This window comes from Eschrichtius robustus, chromosome 7 (genome assembly GCF_028021215.1).
Source record: "Eschrichtius robustus isolate mEscRob2 chromosome 7, mEscRob2.pri, whole genome shotgun sequence".
Taxonomy (NCBI): Eukaryota; Metazoa; Chordata; class Mammalia; order Artiodactyla; family Eschrichtiidae; genus Eschrichtius; species Eschrichtius robustus.
The window spans coordinates 694,956-713,161 of NC_090830.1; the positions used below are offsets into that span (position 1 = coordinate 694,956).

An 18,206-nucleotide genomic window follows, 5' to 3' on the forward strand; every position below is an offset into this window, starting at 1 on the left:
CATTTCTACAAGTACCCTGTAAGAGGAAATGAGAGAAGACCTATCAATATTTCTCCATTTTCAAGAGACTTGTAGAAATATGTTTTTACATAGCACTCAGGTTGGCAAAAACCCAGTGTGTAATTTAGTAGTTATTCAGAATTTTGACCATTTCTAAAAATTGTCAAAAGGCAGTTACAGCTATACACTAAAAGTGGATTTCTAATACAGGCATACCTTGTTTTATTGTGCTTTCCAGATATTGTCTTTCTTTTTTTTTTTTTTTTTTTTTTTAAACAAATTGAAGGTTTGCAGCAGCCCTGTGTCAGGAAAGTCTGTTGGCACCATTTTTCCAACAGCATTTGCTCACTTCATGTCTCTGTCATATTTTGGTAATTCAGACTTTTCCATCGTTACTGTATAATATTTGTTTCGGTGATCTGTAATCAGTGGCCTTTGATGTTACTATTGAAAAAAGATTACAGCTCACTGAAGGCCGAGATGTTGGTTAGCCTTTTTCAGCAATAAACTATTTTTAAATTAAGGTACATGCATAGTTTTTTTAGACATAATGCTGTTGCACACTTAATAGACTGCATTATAGTGTAAACCTAACTTTTATGTGCACTGGGAAACAAGAAAATTTGTGTACTTTATGGTGGTGGTCTGAAACTGAACCCACACTATCTCCAAGGTATGCCTGTATTAGGTATTTACCTGTAACAAGATAATAGTTGAAAAAGAATTCCTATTCACAAAAACTTCCTTTAAGTCCCACTTTTAGAAGAGAACTACTTCGAAGTAGTGTGGATGTAGCCCATATCTCACCCTTTGTCATCTGGAGAAAAATTGAAAACTTTAAAAAAAAAAAGAAAGAAAGAAAAGAAAACAATGAAATTACCTTCTATTTAACTAATAATGCTACTCATTCAAGCAGTCCTTAACAATGGGTAAAAGTTAAATAAAAACGGGATTGGTGATTTTGTTTGTTCATTTCTATATTCAAGAAGAACTTCCATAGTAAGTAAAAGTTTCAAAACTGATAATATTTATATTTCATTTGTGGCTACGACAGGGCAGAATAAGTGATACTTGCTAGTAATATTCACTATAAAGTATTTCTGTATGTTTTTACTCTAGAAGTAGTTTTTCTCAGTTTGCTTATTTTTTTTTAGGTATGTTGCACAAGGCAGAAAGCAGTTAATAGTTTCACTATATCCATGTATTCATCCACATACAATATATGAAATATCTGTGACAATGTGGACATTCAAGAAGTACTGTAACAAGCATTTGGATGCTTGAAGGCTCTTATTTGGGCCTTTTTACTGAATGAGGTTTTTCTCACATGCCTGTGTGGAAACCAGAGGCAAAGTGAAGGAGAGAAAAACAGGAGGATGGAATCGTAGAAAAGGACAGAAAGTGAAAGAACAAAGGAAAACAAGCTCAACTAGAGACAGGCTGACAGACTGAAATGCAAACATAGTAAGAAGAAAGAAAGAGAGGGAGATTGGCAACGAAGGATACAGGATGCGTGCCATTTATTTGAGTGTTGGATTGCATACTGTGTTGTCATGTGTTCTGCTTACTTCCCCAGTGAATTCAAGAAGCTTAGTGTGGTCAATAATTGTTTCTCTTTTGTTTCACAAAACATTTGGTGTCAAGTATTCAAATACTGGAGTTAAACTTACAGAGAACAGAAATAGGACTCTTCCAGCTTTTAACACTTAGAATATTCTTGAGAACTTAAATTTATAAAATTAACTCTTAATGAAGTACATATTCTGTTTTCGTTTTGATACTGTGTATGTACATGTTCCCAAGTAAGTTTTAAGACAAAGACTGGAATCAGCACTTCCCCTCCAAGTTGTAATGCTTAGTCAAATCTCCCCTACATAGTAAATAACATTTAGCATCAGACAGGCTATTTTAAGTCCCATTTATTCCCAAGTCCAAAGTAATATTAAGTGACTATTAAATGCCATCTATTAATTATGGGCAGAGTTGACTTGCTTTTGTTCTGGGCTATCTAGAAAAGTTCTCTAAATTGGGAGTTCATAAATTCTAAACCTGAGTGGATTATCTCCCTCATGGATTAAATATTATCTTTATCCTTTTAATGTTCATTGGGGTTGTCATCAGTCATAGTCAATCGAAAAGAGTTAAGTCTGCACTTAAACAATGTAATATTATTGCATAGACTATTATACATGTATAATTATTACACAAATATGCATATCATAGTTTTTAGTACATTCTAAAGCCAGGTACAATAGAATTTGCTTTATCTGCTGTTTTAGAAAATCTTCATATCTGTTGCCTTTTGTTACCGATAATTAAAAGTTGGATGCTTTTCCGCGACTAATTTTTTACATCATTTTATGTACTGAAATTTCCCATCAGATTTAAATGTAAGTCCTGTGACACACAAAATGAGTGGTTTAACTGTTAGCAGAGTTCATTTCTATATCTCAAAAAATATTTTTAAGGTGAAGGCATATCAGAGATTAAAAGTTAGCATGTATTTTTCTCTTATTTTCTTCCTCAGTTTTCTGTTGCTAGAGCAGCTGCTTTGAGGATTTACTGATAGAGAACTAAGGTTGAAAATGTTCTTCTGGTATAAAGGAAGAAGAAATATCCATTGAGTTAGGTATTTTTTGTTGATTAAGTGTCTAAATCTCAAACTTTTAGATTTTAGATGTTACCAATAAATTATATATATAGAATTGAAAAATGGAGTTTTATTTTATTTATTGTACAAATAATATTACAGTAAAATTCATAAAAGGAGTTAGGCATAGTCATGTTTGGCCTAGTCTAGAAGCAAAAAATATAATATGAAAAACAGTCTACATGACCTGGACCTTCGTATCTTTATAATTTATTCATTCATTTAAAAAAAAGGTCTAAGTGTCCATTTCATGTCACAGAACTGAGAGTTGCTTTGAAATGCCTGGTTCTTTCTTTATAATACTATTTAAATTTTTCACAATAGTATGGTTATCCATACTCTTTGAACTGTTCCATTGTCTGGAATGCAAAAGCGTATTGGTTAATGGTCATTTTCTAGTCTAAATAGAAAGATTTCATTTAGTTTATTCTAGTGTAATAAATAAAAAAGTAAATAAATGATTGGAAGTAATATAACAAATCAAGATTTATCAGCAGTGTACTACTGTTGTTCATTCTGACTTCAAGAAGCTCTGAATTTTTTATACAGTCCATAGGAGAAATCTGCCTTATACACAATGGAGGAAATAACAAACGTTTTACACAAGCCTTCTGGAAACATTTTTATTCCGTAAGTGGTATGTGTGCCCACATACGTGTATCTCTAGTGGATTAAGCCAAATGGCTCCTTGCCCTAAATTAGAGACAGAAGAGGGGAGGACATGTAATTGTAAAAGGACCAGGCAGCAGTCGTAGAAGTGCTTATTATTAACTGGAGCCTATTTCAAATGGGCCACCCTGGAATTTAAACACAGCACTTCCTATGTTAAGATGTATGTGATCTTGCTGTAATTGTACTACGTACGCTAACAACAGGTAAGTTGATAGAGCTCAGAACAAGAGTTCTGCTGTATCTTCTGCAAGAATTATATAATCTCAGGAGAACACTTGAACTGCCTCTGATCCGCAAAATGGGCAGGATTAGTAAACAAAAGGGTAGGAAATAAAATTTATTCATTCAACATGATAGAAATAACAAACTATGTAAATCTCAGGTCTGGCATATAGCTACATAAATATGGGCAGTATAAGTACACTGATAGGTGTCAACAAACACTTGCTTGTCCCAACGTGCTTTTAAGTGAATATATTTTTTAAAATTGAATAGGCTACATTTAACTTAAATACAATATAATGTTTTGAGTTCTTGCTGCTCTATAGATGACTGATTACTTGAGCTCGTGTTATTACAACAGTTAAGTTCAAGTTAATGAACGTGATGGAGCAATGATGCAGAGTATAGTAAATAAATTAATTTTTTTCCTACAAGTATTAAATTGTATAGTGCGTTAGAGTTTTGTTTTTCTTTAGACTTCTCTGATGCCTTTTTTCTTTATACCATCAATAAAGACAGGCAGGTTAATATTGGCTTTTTTCTTTTACATCCTTCAAACCCTTTGATTTTTCTAAAAGATACTGCTTCTATCAAATATTGATACCAAATGGAGGGCATTATAATAAGGGAGAGATATTAGGAGAAAAATCTTAGCCCCTCTTCCCACAAATATAGTGTGATAAAATTGAAATTTGTCTTGATCCACATTTACCTTTGGAGAATCAGATTAAGTATTTCAAAACACTATAAATATATTGAAACTAGCCTGTAGTTTCTAGAAGTATTAACTTTTGGTCTTTAGGTCCTTCCTGTGCATCTTAAAAGAGCCTCCTCCTACATATAACAAATTTCTGTGTAGAAGAGCTGCATTTTTATCTATAGATTTACATAGAAAATGAATGATTATCATGTTTGCTACTATACAAATATGAATATTGAGTATGTGAAGATTTCAGTCAGCTGGAAAATTTACTTACGTCTGCATTTCCATTATACTGACATTAAGAGTTCATTTGGTTAGTAGAATAGTAAATAGAAATGCTGCTATAGACTTTTTAGTTATTAATGAGTACCTTGAACTATAATCTCTTTTCTACAATCTTAATAATATATGATCACAGTTGTATAATTGACTTGAACTTTTTTTTTTTTGCCTTTATTCTCAGTGATCTTTAATTGATTTGAATATTATCTCAAGGAGTTTACCTTTCTAAAAAGTTATAATCTTGCTAATACTTTCCTACTGCTTTTACAGCTGGCATCCCTCGTTCAGTATTAAAAGACTGGCGTAAAGTCAAGAAGCTGAAGCAAACTGGGGAATCCTTTTTACAGGATGACTCCTGCTGTGAGATAGGGCCTAATTTGCAAAAGTGCCGAGAATGTAGACTTATTCGGAGTAAGAAGGGAGAAGAACCAACTCACTCACCAGTGTTTTGTAGATTTTACTACTTTAGACGGTAAGTTGAAAATAGGTAATTGGGGGAAAATATGGTAATAGGATATTGGAAATTGTACTGTCGTTCTGAGGGTTCTTTGGAGGTGGGAATGAGGCTTTGAGCCTCTGTGTTTCTGAAGCATTATAAAAAGACACTAAACTTTTTGTGTGCCAAATTTAACAATAGTTAACCGTTAGACTAAATTCGTATTCACACTGCTACTTGTTTTCATATGACCTTTCTCTTCTGAGAGATTTATTATTCCTTAATGAGAAAATGTTAGTATTTTTTCTAAATTATAGGAAACAGCAGTTTAAGTATTTTTAAAATTTATATAAAACAAAACAATGTCACATTTATATCTGTGCATTAGCCACAATAAAAGTCTATAAATCTAGGTAAACAATCTAGGCATTAAACTAAAGTCAGTATGTTACATTACAGATACCCATACTTTGGGTTTTGTTTTGTTTTGTTTTTATTTATTTATTTTTGGCTACATTGGGTCTTTGTTGCTGCGTGCCGGCCTTCTCTAGTTGTGGTGAGCAGGGGTTACTCTTCATTGCAGTGTGTGGGCTTCTCATTGCGGTGGCTTCTCTTGTTGCGGAGCACGGGCTCTAGGCGTGTGGGCTTAAGTAGTTGTGGCTCGCGGGCTCTAGAGCACAGGCTCAGTAGTTGTGGCGCACAGGCTTAGTTGCTCCGCAGCATGTGGGATCTTCCTGGACCAGGGTTCGAACCCGTGTCCCCTGCATTGGCAGGTGGATTCTTAACCACTGTGCCACCAGGGAAGCCCATTTTGGGGTTTTTTAAATTTTGTTTTTATTTTAATTTTTATTGGAGTATAGATACCCATACTTTTGTTTTGTTAAACATTTGTAGCTATAAAAATATGAGTTATAAAATGACAAGAAGGATTTGTTAGTAGCACGTCACATTTCACAGGTTTTGTGGTAAATATAAAAACAACTTAGTAGTTGTTATGGGCTTCTCTGGTGGCACAGTGGTTAAGAATCCACCTGCCAATGCAGGGGACACGGGTTCGAGCCCTTGTCCGGGAAGATCCCACATGCCGGGGAGCAACTAAGCCCGTGCACCACAACTACTGAGCCTGCGCTCTACAGGCCACGAGCCACAACTACTGAGCCTGTGCACGTAGAGCCCGTGCTCCACAACAAGAGAAGCCACCGCAATGAGAAGCCCGCACACCACAACGAAGAGAAGCCCCCGCTCACCACAACTAGAGAAAGCCCATGCGCAGCAACGAAGGCCCAACACAGCCAAAAATAAATAAATAAAATAAATAATTTTTTTTAAAAAGTTGTTATTAATTTATATACTACTGTAATATTAATATTACTAAATAATACTTTAATACTAAAAATTTATAGACTTATAAGAGTTTAAAGAATAGCTGGGTAACCCAGCCAGTAGAAACTAGTTAATTTCTCAGATTCTAGAATCAGTCATTCCTGGATTTCGGTTCCAGCTCTGTCCTTAGTTGCTGTGTGACTTTATTAACTGTAGTAGCACTACAGCTAAGCCTGTCTCATCTGCATAATATGAATAATAGTGTTACCTACCTCACAGAGATTTCATGACAATGAAATGAGAATAAAGTACACAGAGTTCTTAGCATAGTACCAAGCATGTATGGAATGCATCTATGATGTTGCCTGCAATTATTTTCCTAATCATCATCTTCTTCTTCCTAAGAAGTTACGAGGCACTTTGCTGTGGCAAATAAATGTACTATGCTGGTGGCCCAGTAGAGACCCCAAAAATATGTATTGGCAGAAACAGAACATTTCTTCTTTACTTCATGGTTTTTCTAGCCAACAATCCCCAAAGGACAGACAACTTCAAAGAACAGTTATAGAAGGTAGTCCACATGGAAGTACAGAAAAGGTGGAAAAGGAATCAGAAGGAAAGTAGGTTTGAAGAGATAGGAAAACCTTTGGAAAAGTTTTAAGGAAGGAAAGGTAGACATAACACAAAGCTGAAATAAGATGATGGGTTGTCATGAAAGAAGAAAGTGGTTTTTTTTTAAGAAAAAGAGGGAAAGGTAATAAAGGTATAGGAAGAAGTGGTAAAAGGAATGTTGTTGGTATTGTCCATTTGAAAAATACAGACTGATTTGTAATGTACTTCTCATATCCCCTCTTTGAGAGTAAAGAGAGTAAGTTCAAAGACAGTTGAGAAATAACCGTCAGCCTGTAGGAGAATGGCAATTTTGCCTTCCATTTACCTTAAACTTCTCTGAATTGAGTGGTTACATAAATTGGACATCAGAAGCTAAGAGAAGGAAGTAAGCACAGTAATTGAGTTCCTAATATACTATTAAGAATTTCAATCTTGTTCCTCCAAATCACGTTAATGAAGTGTCATTTTAATTAGTGAAGAAAATGGGTTTTTAAAAATTTTTTATTTATTTTTGGCTGCATTGGGTCTTCGTTGCTACGCGCAGGCTTTCTCTAGTTGCGGCGAGCGGGGGCTACCCTTGGTTGCGGTGCGCGGGCTTCTCATTGCAGTGGCTTCTCTTGTCACGGAGCACAGGCTCTAGGCGCGCAGGCTTCAGTAGTTGTGGCACACGGGGTTCATTGCTCCGCGGCATGTGGGATCTTCCTGGACCAGGGCTTGAACCAGTGTCTCCTGCATTGGTGTGCAGATTCTTAACCACTGCGCCACCAGGGAAGCCCAAGAAAATGTATTTTTTAATTTAGCTTTTTTTTTTTTTTAATCTCAGTGAGTCTTAAGGTGATTTACGGTATTTTCAACTTTAGAGGGTGCTGGCTTAGATTATGTATAAAATAACTGCATTGCTCAAGGCAGCATTCGGCCAACATTTTAACTCTTTTCCTCATGAAACACTTGGACAGTTTTCATTTGACTGGAGTTAAATAGTTAAGTATAAGTGATAGGTAAAATCTTATTTCTTGAAATAACCTAAAATTGGTGCCACTGCATTGCCATTTGTGTAGCACTATGGGAGTCAAAAGTTGGTTAAATTTTATTAATAAAGTTTGTATGTATAAAGAACCACTCTATTTTCATGTTTTTTAATTGTAAATTTATATGTTTATAATGTAATATAAAAATATAAATTAATTATACATTTACAACTTTTAAAACCTGGACTTCTGTCTTGTTATCTAATGCTTTTATGTTTTAATGTTTCAGATTGTCTTTTAGTAAAAATGGAGTGGTTAGAATAGATGGCTTCTCTTCTCCTGACCAATATGATGATGAAGCTATGAGTCTATGGACACATGAAAATTATGAAGATGATGAAGTAGACATAGAAACTTCAAAATACATCTTGGATATAATAGGTGATAAGTTCTGTCAGTTAGTAACATCTGAAAAAACAGCTTTGTCCTGGGTGAAAAAGGATGGTAAGGAAGTTAAATACTTAGACCATGCAACTATACACATTTTGTTTTAAGAATTTCTCTTTGGAATATGTTTTATCTGTGGGAGACGTCCTTAATCTTACCTAGGCTTGTTTACTTTTAATTTTGATAATGACACTATTATGTGCAAATGTACCTATATGTAATTAAGGTAACATATTTTCCAGCTGAGGTTGAATTGAATGGATTAGCAATTTGTGAAATTACAATAGCATTTTGGTATTTCTGCCATTATGACATAACTGAGCACGATAAAGACACTTTGGATGTGAAATTGGGAAACTTACGCATTTGCCATATAAAGACATAATCCATCCCAATTATTTAAGCTTTTTATCTCATGTGATTCATCAGTCTTTGGAGTTAGATAGACTTAACATTTGTATCTCAACTTTATTCCTTGTTTAATTGTATGAAATGGGAATGATAACTACATCATAGGTTTGTTTTTAAAGTAGTTATGTTATATTTACTAAGTAAAGCACCTAACATACTAGGTGCTCAAAATGTTAGCTTCTTTTCCTTCCCATCCCTTAAGTCAGTAGTTCGTCCCCCAGGGGACATTTTGCAATCACTCAAGACATTTTTGGTTGCATAACTGAAAGGTGTTGGGGGTACAGAGAATTAGCATCTATAGGTGGAACCCCAGATGCCACTGCGCAGGGTAGCCGCCCACAAAAGAGAATTATTCATCCAAATATCAAGGGCGCCAGGATTGAGAAACCCTCCATTAGATGTAAGTCTTCTGAAGAGAATTACTAGTTACATCAAGAAATCTGCTATTGATTGTTAATTAACAAATCCTTCAAAGTTTTTGGTTCGCCTTTAAATTTTTGTTTTTGTGCATATCAGTGAAAATTGTATGGAAAAGAGCATGTTTGCCTTTAAATTTTTATTTCCCTGTATTTCAGCCAAAATTGCCTGGAAAAGAGCAGTGAGAGGAGTCCGGGAGATGTGTGATGCGTGTGAAGCAACATTGTTTAACATTCATTGGGTTTGTCAAAAATGTGGATTTGTGGTCTGCTTAGATTGTTACAAGGCAAAGGAAAGGAAAAGTTCTAGAGGTTAGTTATAACTTCATATAAATTGAAATTTTTTTTTAGGACCACTCATCTAGAAAATTTGATGAATTAGATGAGTTTTTTCCCTACCTCCCTTAATTATGAATATATTACATTAAGGAAGTTTTATGAAGCTTATGTTTAAAAAAGGAGGAGTTAACCACAGTTTATTAAAATAGCCAGATTTTCTACAATAAAACTGCATCTACATCTTTTTAGCCTGATTAGTAGATCCACTCTCTCATTTCAATCAGATTAATGCAGCCCAGATTTAGGTTAGGCTTTGCTGCTTTCAGATTCCACTGTGTCACAGCCTGAAGTGTCTTATAGAACCTGTTAATTATACAGTCAAGCACATAAGTCACAATTGCATACTTACTAGGGTGAATTGATTTTTCTAAAAATTGGTCCATAAAGTTTAAATCCAAATGTTCAAGAATATGCTACCACTAGCACCATTTATCCCCTAGTTAGAAAATGAAGAAGTCTTTATTATATATGAAAACAGCCTTTGAAATGATTATTTCTAATTTCTAGAGAAGTAAAATGGCACAAAACAGTGTTCTGCATGTTAATACATTTGGAAGATAATAGTTTAAAAAGAAAGTAACTAATTGTACCTTTTGTCATGGTACAAGTGTTTTAGAAAAAGTTCATCCAAGGCAGTTAAGGAAGTAGCTACTTAAATACTGGTAACCTGAAGGTTTTGTGGGTAAAGTCTTAATGAGAGGATTCAAACTGTGGAAGTATTAGAAGTAAAATCATGTTTAGTGATAGACTATTTATTCAGTATCTAAAAACAGTGAATGTCATTTTCATTCCAGGCAGCTCTTTTTCAAAGTAGTATGTCAGATAGGTGAACCATGATTTAGCCATCAGTATCTTTTCCACTGATAGGATTACTACAGCTAGTTGTTTCTGTGATATGCAAAAGGTACATGAGTAAAATGTAAAACCATAATAAGGAATGCATTTTAGGCAGTTAAATATCTTCAAAACCCTAAAAATCTATTTGGCTATTTTTGGTTGATAGAAGAACCTAGCTGCAGTGTTACAAAACTTCATTCATTTTTAACTGGTTCCATGTTACTTTCATTTTCCCTTTGCCAAATTAAAAAGAAATTAATTTTAATGTATTATATTTTGTTATATTGTATGCATATATAAGCATGACTTCTTTTTTAAACAAGATAGGGTATGCATAATAAAACCTAATAGTTGTGTTGCTGTCGGTTATCATAGTACTATTAATTTTTAAAGTATAGTCTGTCAGTCACCATATTACGTATAACCTATATGCCTTGAGTTGTATTCTGTGTTTTTTATATATATATATATATTCTTATTTCACTGATAAATATTGTAATAAGCTTACATTGACATAAGTTATAGCTTTATATAGTGGTAACTAAACCTAGTGTTTAAAATATAACTAGTTGGAGAACATTTACGAGTTACTATGTAGGTTTTGTAGGGAAAGTCAGAGCGCTTTTAAAGAAAACCAGTTTTAGGCTAGATTTGAATTTTATTTCCTCTGAAACTTTTCATGAAATAGTTCTAGATTTTTTTATGCTGAATTTAATGAGCTTTTTGATACTTACTGAAGCTCTTACAGCCACGTCATAGATAATTAGTTATCTATATCATTAAATTTATAGAAGAAGATGTCCTTGAGATGAAGGTATTGAATATTTTTCCTTTGTATGATATGCCTCATGCTATGCCTTAATACATTGACTTTTCCAGGTATGGAGCCTTATTGCAGTAATACCAATTAAATACTGTCTTATCAAGTTGAGGCTTTTCACATGTCTTGTGACAGTTCGTGTCTTTGACCCATTAGAAAAAAATGAGTTGGGAGTAGCCTCAAACTTATGAGTCTAATGTGCTAAGATCAGGAAAAAGCCCTGTTTGGCACAAATAGCTAAGAGTAAAAAATTAGCTACAGGGAAGATTGAGGTGACTAATACATTAATGAGACTAAAGAATGGTCATTTTAGAAAAGGCTAGTAACATTGTATCTGTTTTGTATCATGTTTTTATAAAATTCTCAGAATAGTGGAACTGTTTTTTTTTTTTAAGAAGCAAACATATGAAGCCTACCATTGACGTTTTACATAATTGCTAAACTCTTTATATGTAAGCCATCAATTTTATAATTCTAAAACCATGACTAATATAAAAGTACGTATGTTACTATCTTACAGATAAAGAACTGTATGCTTGGATGAAGTGTGTGAAGGGACAGCCTCATGATCACAAACATTTAATGCCAACCCAAATTATACCTGGTTCTGGTAAGTATAAATATACATTTTTTTTTGGCTGCATTGGGTCTTCGTTGCTGTGCGCCCTCTTTCTCTAGCTGTGGCGAGTGGGGGCTACTCTTGGTTACAGTGCACAGGCTTCTCATTGCGGTGGCTTCTCTTGTTGCGCAGCACGGGCTCTAGGCGCACAGGCTTCAGTACTTGTGGCCCTCGGGCTCAGTGGTTGTGGCTCACGGGCTCTAGAGTGCAGGCTCAGTAGTTGTGGCGCTCGGGCTTGGTTGTTCCGCGACATGTGGGCTCTTCCCGGGCCAGAGCTCAAACCCGTGTCCCCTGCACTGGCGGGCGGATTCTTAACCACTGTAACAGGTCTTTGTTGTTCCAGATTACTTAGAAGTATGTCATAGTAGTAGAAAGAAGTGGTAAGGTTTATGTAATCTTGAATCGTTCTTGCTCTGTTCTTAGAATCCTCTGTGTAATTAAGTTAGCAGGATAAGCCCAGACCCAGTGATGAAGAAAGCCTAAGAGGAACCATTTTAGAAGGGGAAAACTGGGAATTCTCTGGCAGTCCAGTGGTTAGGGCTCCACGCTTCCACTGCAGGGGGCACAGGTTTGACCCCTAGTCGGGGAACTAAGACCCCACTAGCCACACCACGCAGCCAGAAAAAGGGGGTTCATGGGGCGGGGAGACCAGAGTGTAATGAAAAGGCATATTAGATGTATTTATTACAGGTTATTCTACTTTTTTTTTGTTTTTTTGAGCATAATGATTTTTGATTATAGAGGTAAAAGAAGAGAATAGAGAACATGAATTTGGTTGAATGATCAAACCTGAAATAGATGGAAAGGATGAAGGAAAAAATGGAAGAAAAGTTGAAAAGGCACAGAAAACCTCCACAAGAAAAACAAAAAATTATTATAATCTTAACAACTAGTGATGATCTTTTTATTAACCATTATATTTTGTAGTTTTGACAGATCTTCTAGATGCGATGCACACTCTTAGAGAAAAATATGGTATTAAATCCCATTGTCATTGTACTAACAAACAGAATATACAAGTTGGAAATTTTTCTGCTATGAATGGTGTGTCTCAAGTGAGTAAAAATCTCTGTTCAAATAAAATTCATGGTTAAATTAATCAGCTTTGATATTTGAAATCCAGTTTAGGACTTGTGTTTTATAAATTACGTTTCCTGTGTTACTGTATAAATGTAACCTCTATTTTTAACTCTGAATAATTGAAGAAATAGTATTTTAAAAATTCAACTGTTCTACCTTTGTAGGTTTTACAGAATGTTCTTAGTCACAGTAATAAAATTTCTCTGTGCATGCCTGAGTCTCAGCAGCAAAATACCCCTCAGAAGCCAGAGAGTAATGGCAACAGCAGCCCAGAGAGTGATGTAAGCACAGACAGCAAGTTAACTCCTCCAGAATCCCAGTCACCACTGCACTGGTTAGCAGATCTTGCAGAGCAAAAGGCCAGAGAGGAAAAAAAAGGTAAACCTAATTTATTATCTAATAGAGAATTGTAATCGACAGTGTAGTATTATACATTAACGTACTACTGTTCACTTAGAACAATTTACTTTTGTCTTTTGCTCTCATTGTGGCTTAGGTTTTAACATTTGTCTTTTCTTACTAGGAACTCGACTTCCTGTGATCTTATCAAAGTTAGTTACAGAATCATCTGTAGATGAGCATATCAATAAAGCCACCAGGGCGATAGATTTGTAACTTACGCACACCTTCTCCCGGTCTTAGCTATAGCATTTTTCCTTTGTGACAGGTACAAACTCACCTACATGTCTAAAACACTGAGGAAGGCCTTTTCATATTCAAACTATTTGACTCCTGAAGGATCTAACCCATCCTCTGGTGTGTGTTCAGGTGAATAAATGACTAGTGCTACAGTTTTCATCTCTCACTATAAAATGTAGGATGCCAGCTTTGTCTGTACTTTAGCAGCATGTTTAATTTTATTTGAATTTTGTAAAATGTTTTATTTCAGAAAACAAAGAATTTGCCCTTGAAAAGCAAATTAAAGAAGAGAGAGAACAAGACAACCCTGATTCTCCCAATAGCAGAACATCACCTCCTGTGTCCCAGAATAATGAACAAGGCTCAACATTACGAGATTTGCTGACCACAACAGCTGGCAAGCTACGTGTGGGTTCTACAGATGCTGGCATTGCCTTTGCACCAGTTTATTCAATGGGAACCCCTGTGAGTGAGATGCCAGATTTTTGGATTTCATATGGGCCTTAAATTTAGATTTGGGGTCTTGGCTGTGAACTACACAATAAATAGATGCACATGAAATCAAATATACCAAATTACTAAGCATGTTCCTATTTGCATTATAATTCTCATAACTTAAAAGCCAGAGATTTTGTTCTTTTCCCAGGTGAAAAGGGTTGCGGGAGGGGCATTTTGATTCCAAAAGAGCCCTAACAAACTCCTTCAGAATTTGAAAACCATGTATCTAGTTGGGGGAGGGGAGGGGGGGGGCAGGAAATGACATGGATGTGAATGTTTTGTTACTTAAAATATTTAGACATCAATTTTTGCTTTAATTATTCACCAAAATATTAAAAAAAATAAAAACAGAAAAATTGCATAGGTAGACACAAATTTTTAGTGGCTTTTAAAAGTATTTGGGAGAGTCTACCTATTTGTTCCCTCTGCCCGAATCCTAAAACAATATAAAAGGTAGGAAGACCACACTTCTAGTTTCTGCAGATCCAGCGGTTTCTCACATGGAGAGCACCCAACTTCTGCTTCCCACTGTCAGGAACAGTGTAGGGACTAGAGATCCATATCCATTGACATGATTCTTGAAGCCAGATATATTGTTTGTGTTGGTTGCTTGCTATGTAATAGTAAATAAAAGCAAAAGTTTCCAAATGTAATCATTTCCCCTGAAAATATAACTTTTTTTCCTTATTAGAGTGGTAAAAGTGGAAGGACTATGCCAAACATTCTTGATGACATAATTGCTTCGGTTGTTGAAAACAAAATTCCACCAAATAAAGCCTCTAAGATAAATGTTAAACCAGAGCTCAAAGAAGAACCTAAAGAAAACAGAAAACCTGCCATGGATGAAAACAATAAATTGTACAGTGATATACCACATTCTTGGATCTGTGAGAAGCATATTCTGTGGCTTAAGGATTATAAAAATATTAATAATTGGAAGCTTTTCAAAGAGTGTTGGAAACATGGACAAGTGAGTATTTTAAGCTGATTTAGTATGCTCTGAGTGGAACTAAAGCTGGTTGAATAGGAAAAATGGTTTTCTCCTTAGGATTAGAAAGAAAGGGGAAAGATAATACTTGACACATTTGGGTTGGAAGATATCAAAAACACCAAAAAAGTTACCAGAATGATTGTTTCTGAATTCTTATTTTTTGGCCAGATTTATATGAATTAACAGGGAAGCATTGATTATTTGATGTTATAATTAATTTCAATTTGTTAGCAGACTTTTAATAAAGCCATATATTCACAAAGTTTGGTATCACCTTCCTTTTTTTACATTTGTATTTTAGTTCAGTTAACAGATTCATTTCTGCTATCACAGTGTTAATAGTAAAAGCAGTTTTCTTGAACTGATGAGAAGTGTAGATGTTTTTGCCTTTAATATTTACCTATAGAACATGTATTTATGTTAGTTTATCAAATCTTGAATGACAAACTCCATTATTTAATTTGGCTCAAATAAAAATGATTTTCTGTTTGACCAGAGTTTTGATATAATAATGTTTGATACACATTTCAGATGGTAATTTACTACATTAGTGCACAAATTAGGATTTTGCATGACTTAGTATTATCTTCAGTTTTTTTCTTGCATTCTGGAAAACATCATTGCTATTTTACTTCATTTTTTTCATTTAACAGAGAGTTATTGACCACCTAATAAAATCGTCTTTGTGCTGGCCATTAAGGATATAAAAATGAGTACATCATGTAAAAATGAGTAAGAACCATTTTAGTACAATGGCTCTTAATCTTTTTAGGTCTCTAATCCTTTGTAAAATCCAATGACAGCTTGGTTCCTCACCCTAGAAAAAATACACACCCATGCATTGCACATACACGGTATTTAGCATATATTTTTTTGGTTGGCTCTCCCTTGAAGCCCTGATGCCATTGCTGCGTCACAATTTAGATGACTTAAATTTGTGTAGGCTTAAACAGTCTCATAAATAAATACTTTTATAAATACGTTACATGTTCTCAGAACTTTGTTTAAGGTACTGTGGAAACCTAAAAGAGTGAATGAATAAGCTAGAGTACTAATTCAGAAGGGCTAGTATGAATTGATGTCTCAGGGGTTAAGTGAAGGTTTTATAGATGGACAAGAGGTTGGAAATAAAAAGGATCGGGTGTTTGGGGAACTGTTCAGTAGCTTTGTTTACCTGGCATTAATAAGAGTTCTGTGGGGTAATGATGGGGAAATGAGGTGGTTACAGTTATGATTATGAGGGGCCTTTATGTCTTGCTAAAGAGTTTGAACTTGATCCTGTAGATGACAGTTTTAATTGAAGAATCAAAGTACTCAGATTGACTTTTTAAATTGAACTATAGTTGATGTACAATATTATGTAAGTTACAGGTGTACAATATAGTGATCCACATTTTTTAAAGGTTATACCCTATTTATAGTTATTATAAAATATTGGCTGTATTCCCTGTGTTGTACAGATCGACATTTTAAAATAACTGACAGCAAAGCAGATTGGAAGTTGAATTGGAGGGGAATAAGACCAGAGGCAAGGAGTCAAATTAGGAAGGCTTTCAGTATTTCAGGAAGATGATGATGACGATAGTAGCCTAAGAATTCTGCTTTAGAATATTCTAATTTATTAATTAACGTGCCTCTATAATTTTTTTTTTAATTTTACTTTTCCCAAGCTGCTGGTTACCAAAATAAGGAGTGGCACAGGGCTGGATGGGAGTATTACTGGATAGGCATAATAAGGGTTAGGAGTTAATATGTGAATTGTCAGCAATAGTTAATTATCTAATAGCTGAACCTGTTTTAATAGTTGGATATATTATTAGCCCATTGAAAGGAAGTTTAATGTTGCAGTTACCCAAGTGGTTAACCAAACTTCTTAGGGTGGTTTTTGCTGTTGTTTTTTTCTTTTCTTTTGAGATACCTTTTTGTGATAACACCCCTAGCTTGAGGTTATTCTGCACTTATCGTTCCTCAAGTTTGATTATCTTGTGAGTTTTAAGAGTACTTAAAAATAACTTTTACAAGAGAGACTCTTACGTCACAACTTCCTGTGTTCTCTTTTACTTTTCATTTATAATAAAGGAATTTTAAAAAAAAAGAAACCTAAGAATAATGCATCAGATTGCCTTTAGAGGTCTTTTTTTCCATCGGCATTGGAGTTTTAAAACCACCAATCTTCAATTGTTGGTTTTTGGGTTAGAGAGCCTTGAGGAAATTTGAATTCATGTGATTTCAAAGGAGAGATTCACTTTCAGGGACTTGGTCATTCAACTTGAAATTTATTGTTGTTGTGTTTGGTTGTTTAATATTGTGAATATTTTTGTCATGATCCTTGTAGAGGTAAAGAATGTGTGTATGTGTTTTAAGTGATATAAAATCAGAATGTATATAAATTATGTTTTAATCCCAAGGACTCTATTTTATTTAAAAATCTTATTTACATATATTGCATATGTACAAATATATAAGGTTATGTTTTGCCTATAAAAAGGAGTCTGTAAATAAAACAAAACAATGGAATATTACTCAGCCATAAAAAGAAATGAAATGGAGGTATTTGTAATGAGGTGGATGGAGTTAGAGTCTGTCATACAGAGTGAAGTAAGTCAGAAAGAGAAAAAACAAATACAGTATGCTAACACATATATATGGAATCTAAGGGAAAAAAAAAAAAAAAGGCCATGAAGAACCTTGTGGCAAGACGGGAATAAAGACACAGACCTACTAGAGAATGGACTTGAGGATATGGGGAGGGGGTGGGGTGAGATGTGACAGGGTAAGAGAGTGTCATGGACATATATACACTACCAAATGTAAAATAGATAACTAGTGGGAAGCAGCCGCATAGCACAGGGAGATCAGCTCGGTGCTTTGTGACCACCTAGAGGGGTGGGATGGGGAGGGTGGGAGGGAGGGAGATGCAAGAGGGAAGAGAAATGGGAACATATTGTATATGTATAACTGATTCACTTTGTTATAAAGCAGAAGCTAACACACCATTGTAAGGCAATTATACTTCAATAAAGATGTTAAAAAAAATAAAAAAATTAAAAAAAAAATAAAACAAAACATACTTATATTGCCTAGAAATGAAATTTTTAGTATAGCCTTTCAGACTCTTTCCTGAAAAACACTACGTATTTTTTGTTTTCAAAATGGCAGTGTACTCTGCCATGTACATGGCATTCTCTTATCACCTTTTCTCTTTGAAAATATATTGTGGACATCTTTCCAGGTCAGGGAC

At 34.7% G+C, this 18,206-nt stretch overlaps 1 protein-coding gene across 7 annotated transcripts in view; it reads left to right on the forward strand.

Annotated features, from left to right (window-relative positions):
• JMJD1C (jumonji domain containing 1C) overlaps nt 1–18,206 on the forward strand; it is a 314,961-nt gene that overhangs the window by 280,477 nt on the left and 16,278 nt on the right. For all 7 annotated transcript variants that reach the window (XM_068547462.1, XM_068547463.1, XM_068547464.1 and 4 more), the window contains 8 exons: nt 4,800–5,001; nt 8,158–8,372; nt 9,302–9,454; nt 11,659–11,748; nt 12,685–12,812; nt 13,002–13,215; nt 13,727–13,941; nt 14,666–14,944. In XM_068547462.1, the coding sequence (XP_068403563.1) occupies nt 4,800–5,001; nt 8,158–8,372; nt 9,302–9,454; nt 11,659–11,748; nt 12,685–12,812; nt 13,002–13,215; nt 13,727–13,941; nt 14,666–14,944 (1,496 nt within the window). The remainder of the gene's footprint in view (nt 1–4,799; nt 5,002–8,157; nt 8,373–9,301; nt 9,455–11,658; nt 11,749–12,684; nt 12,813–13,001; nt 13,216–13,726; nt 13,942–14,665; nt 14,945–18,206) is intronic.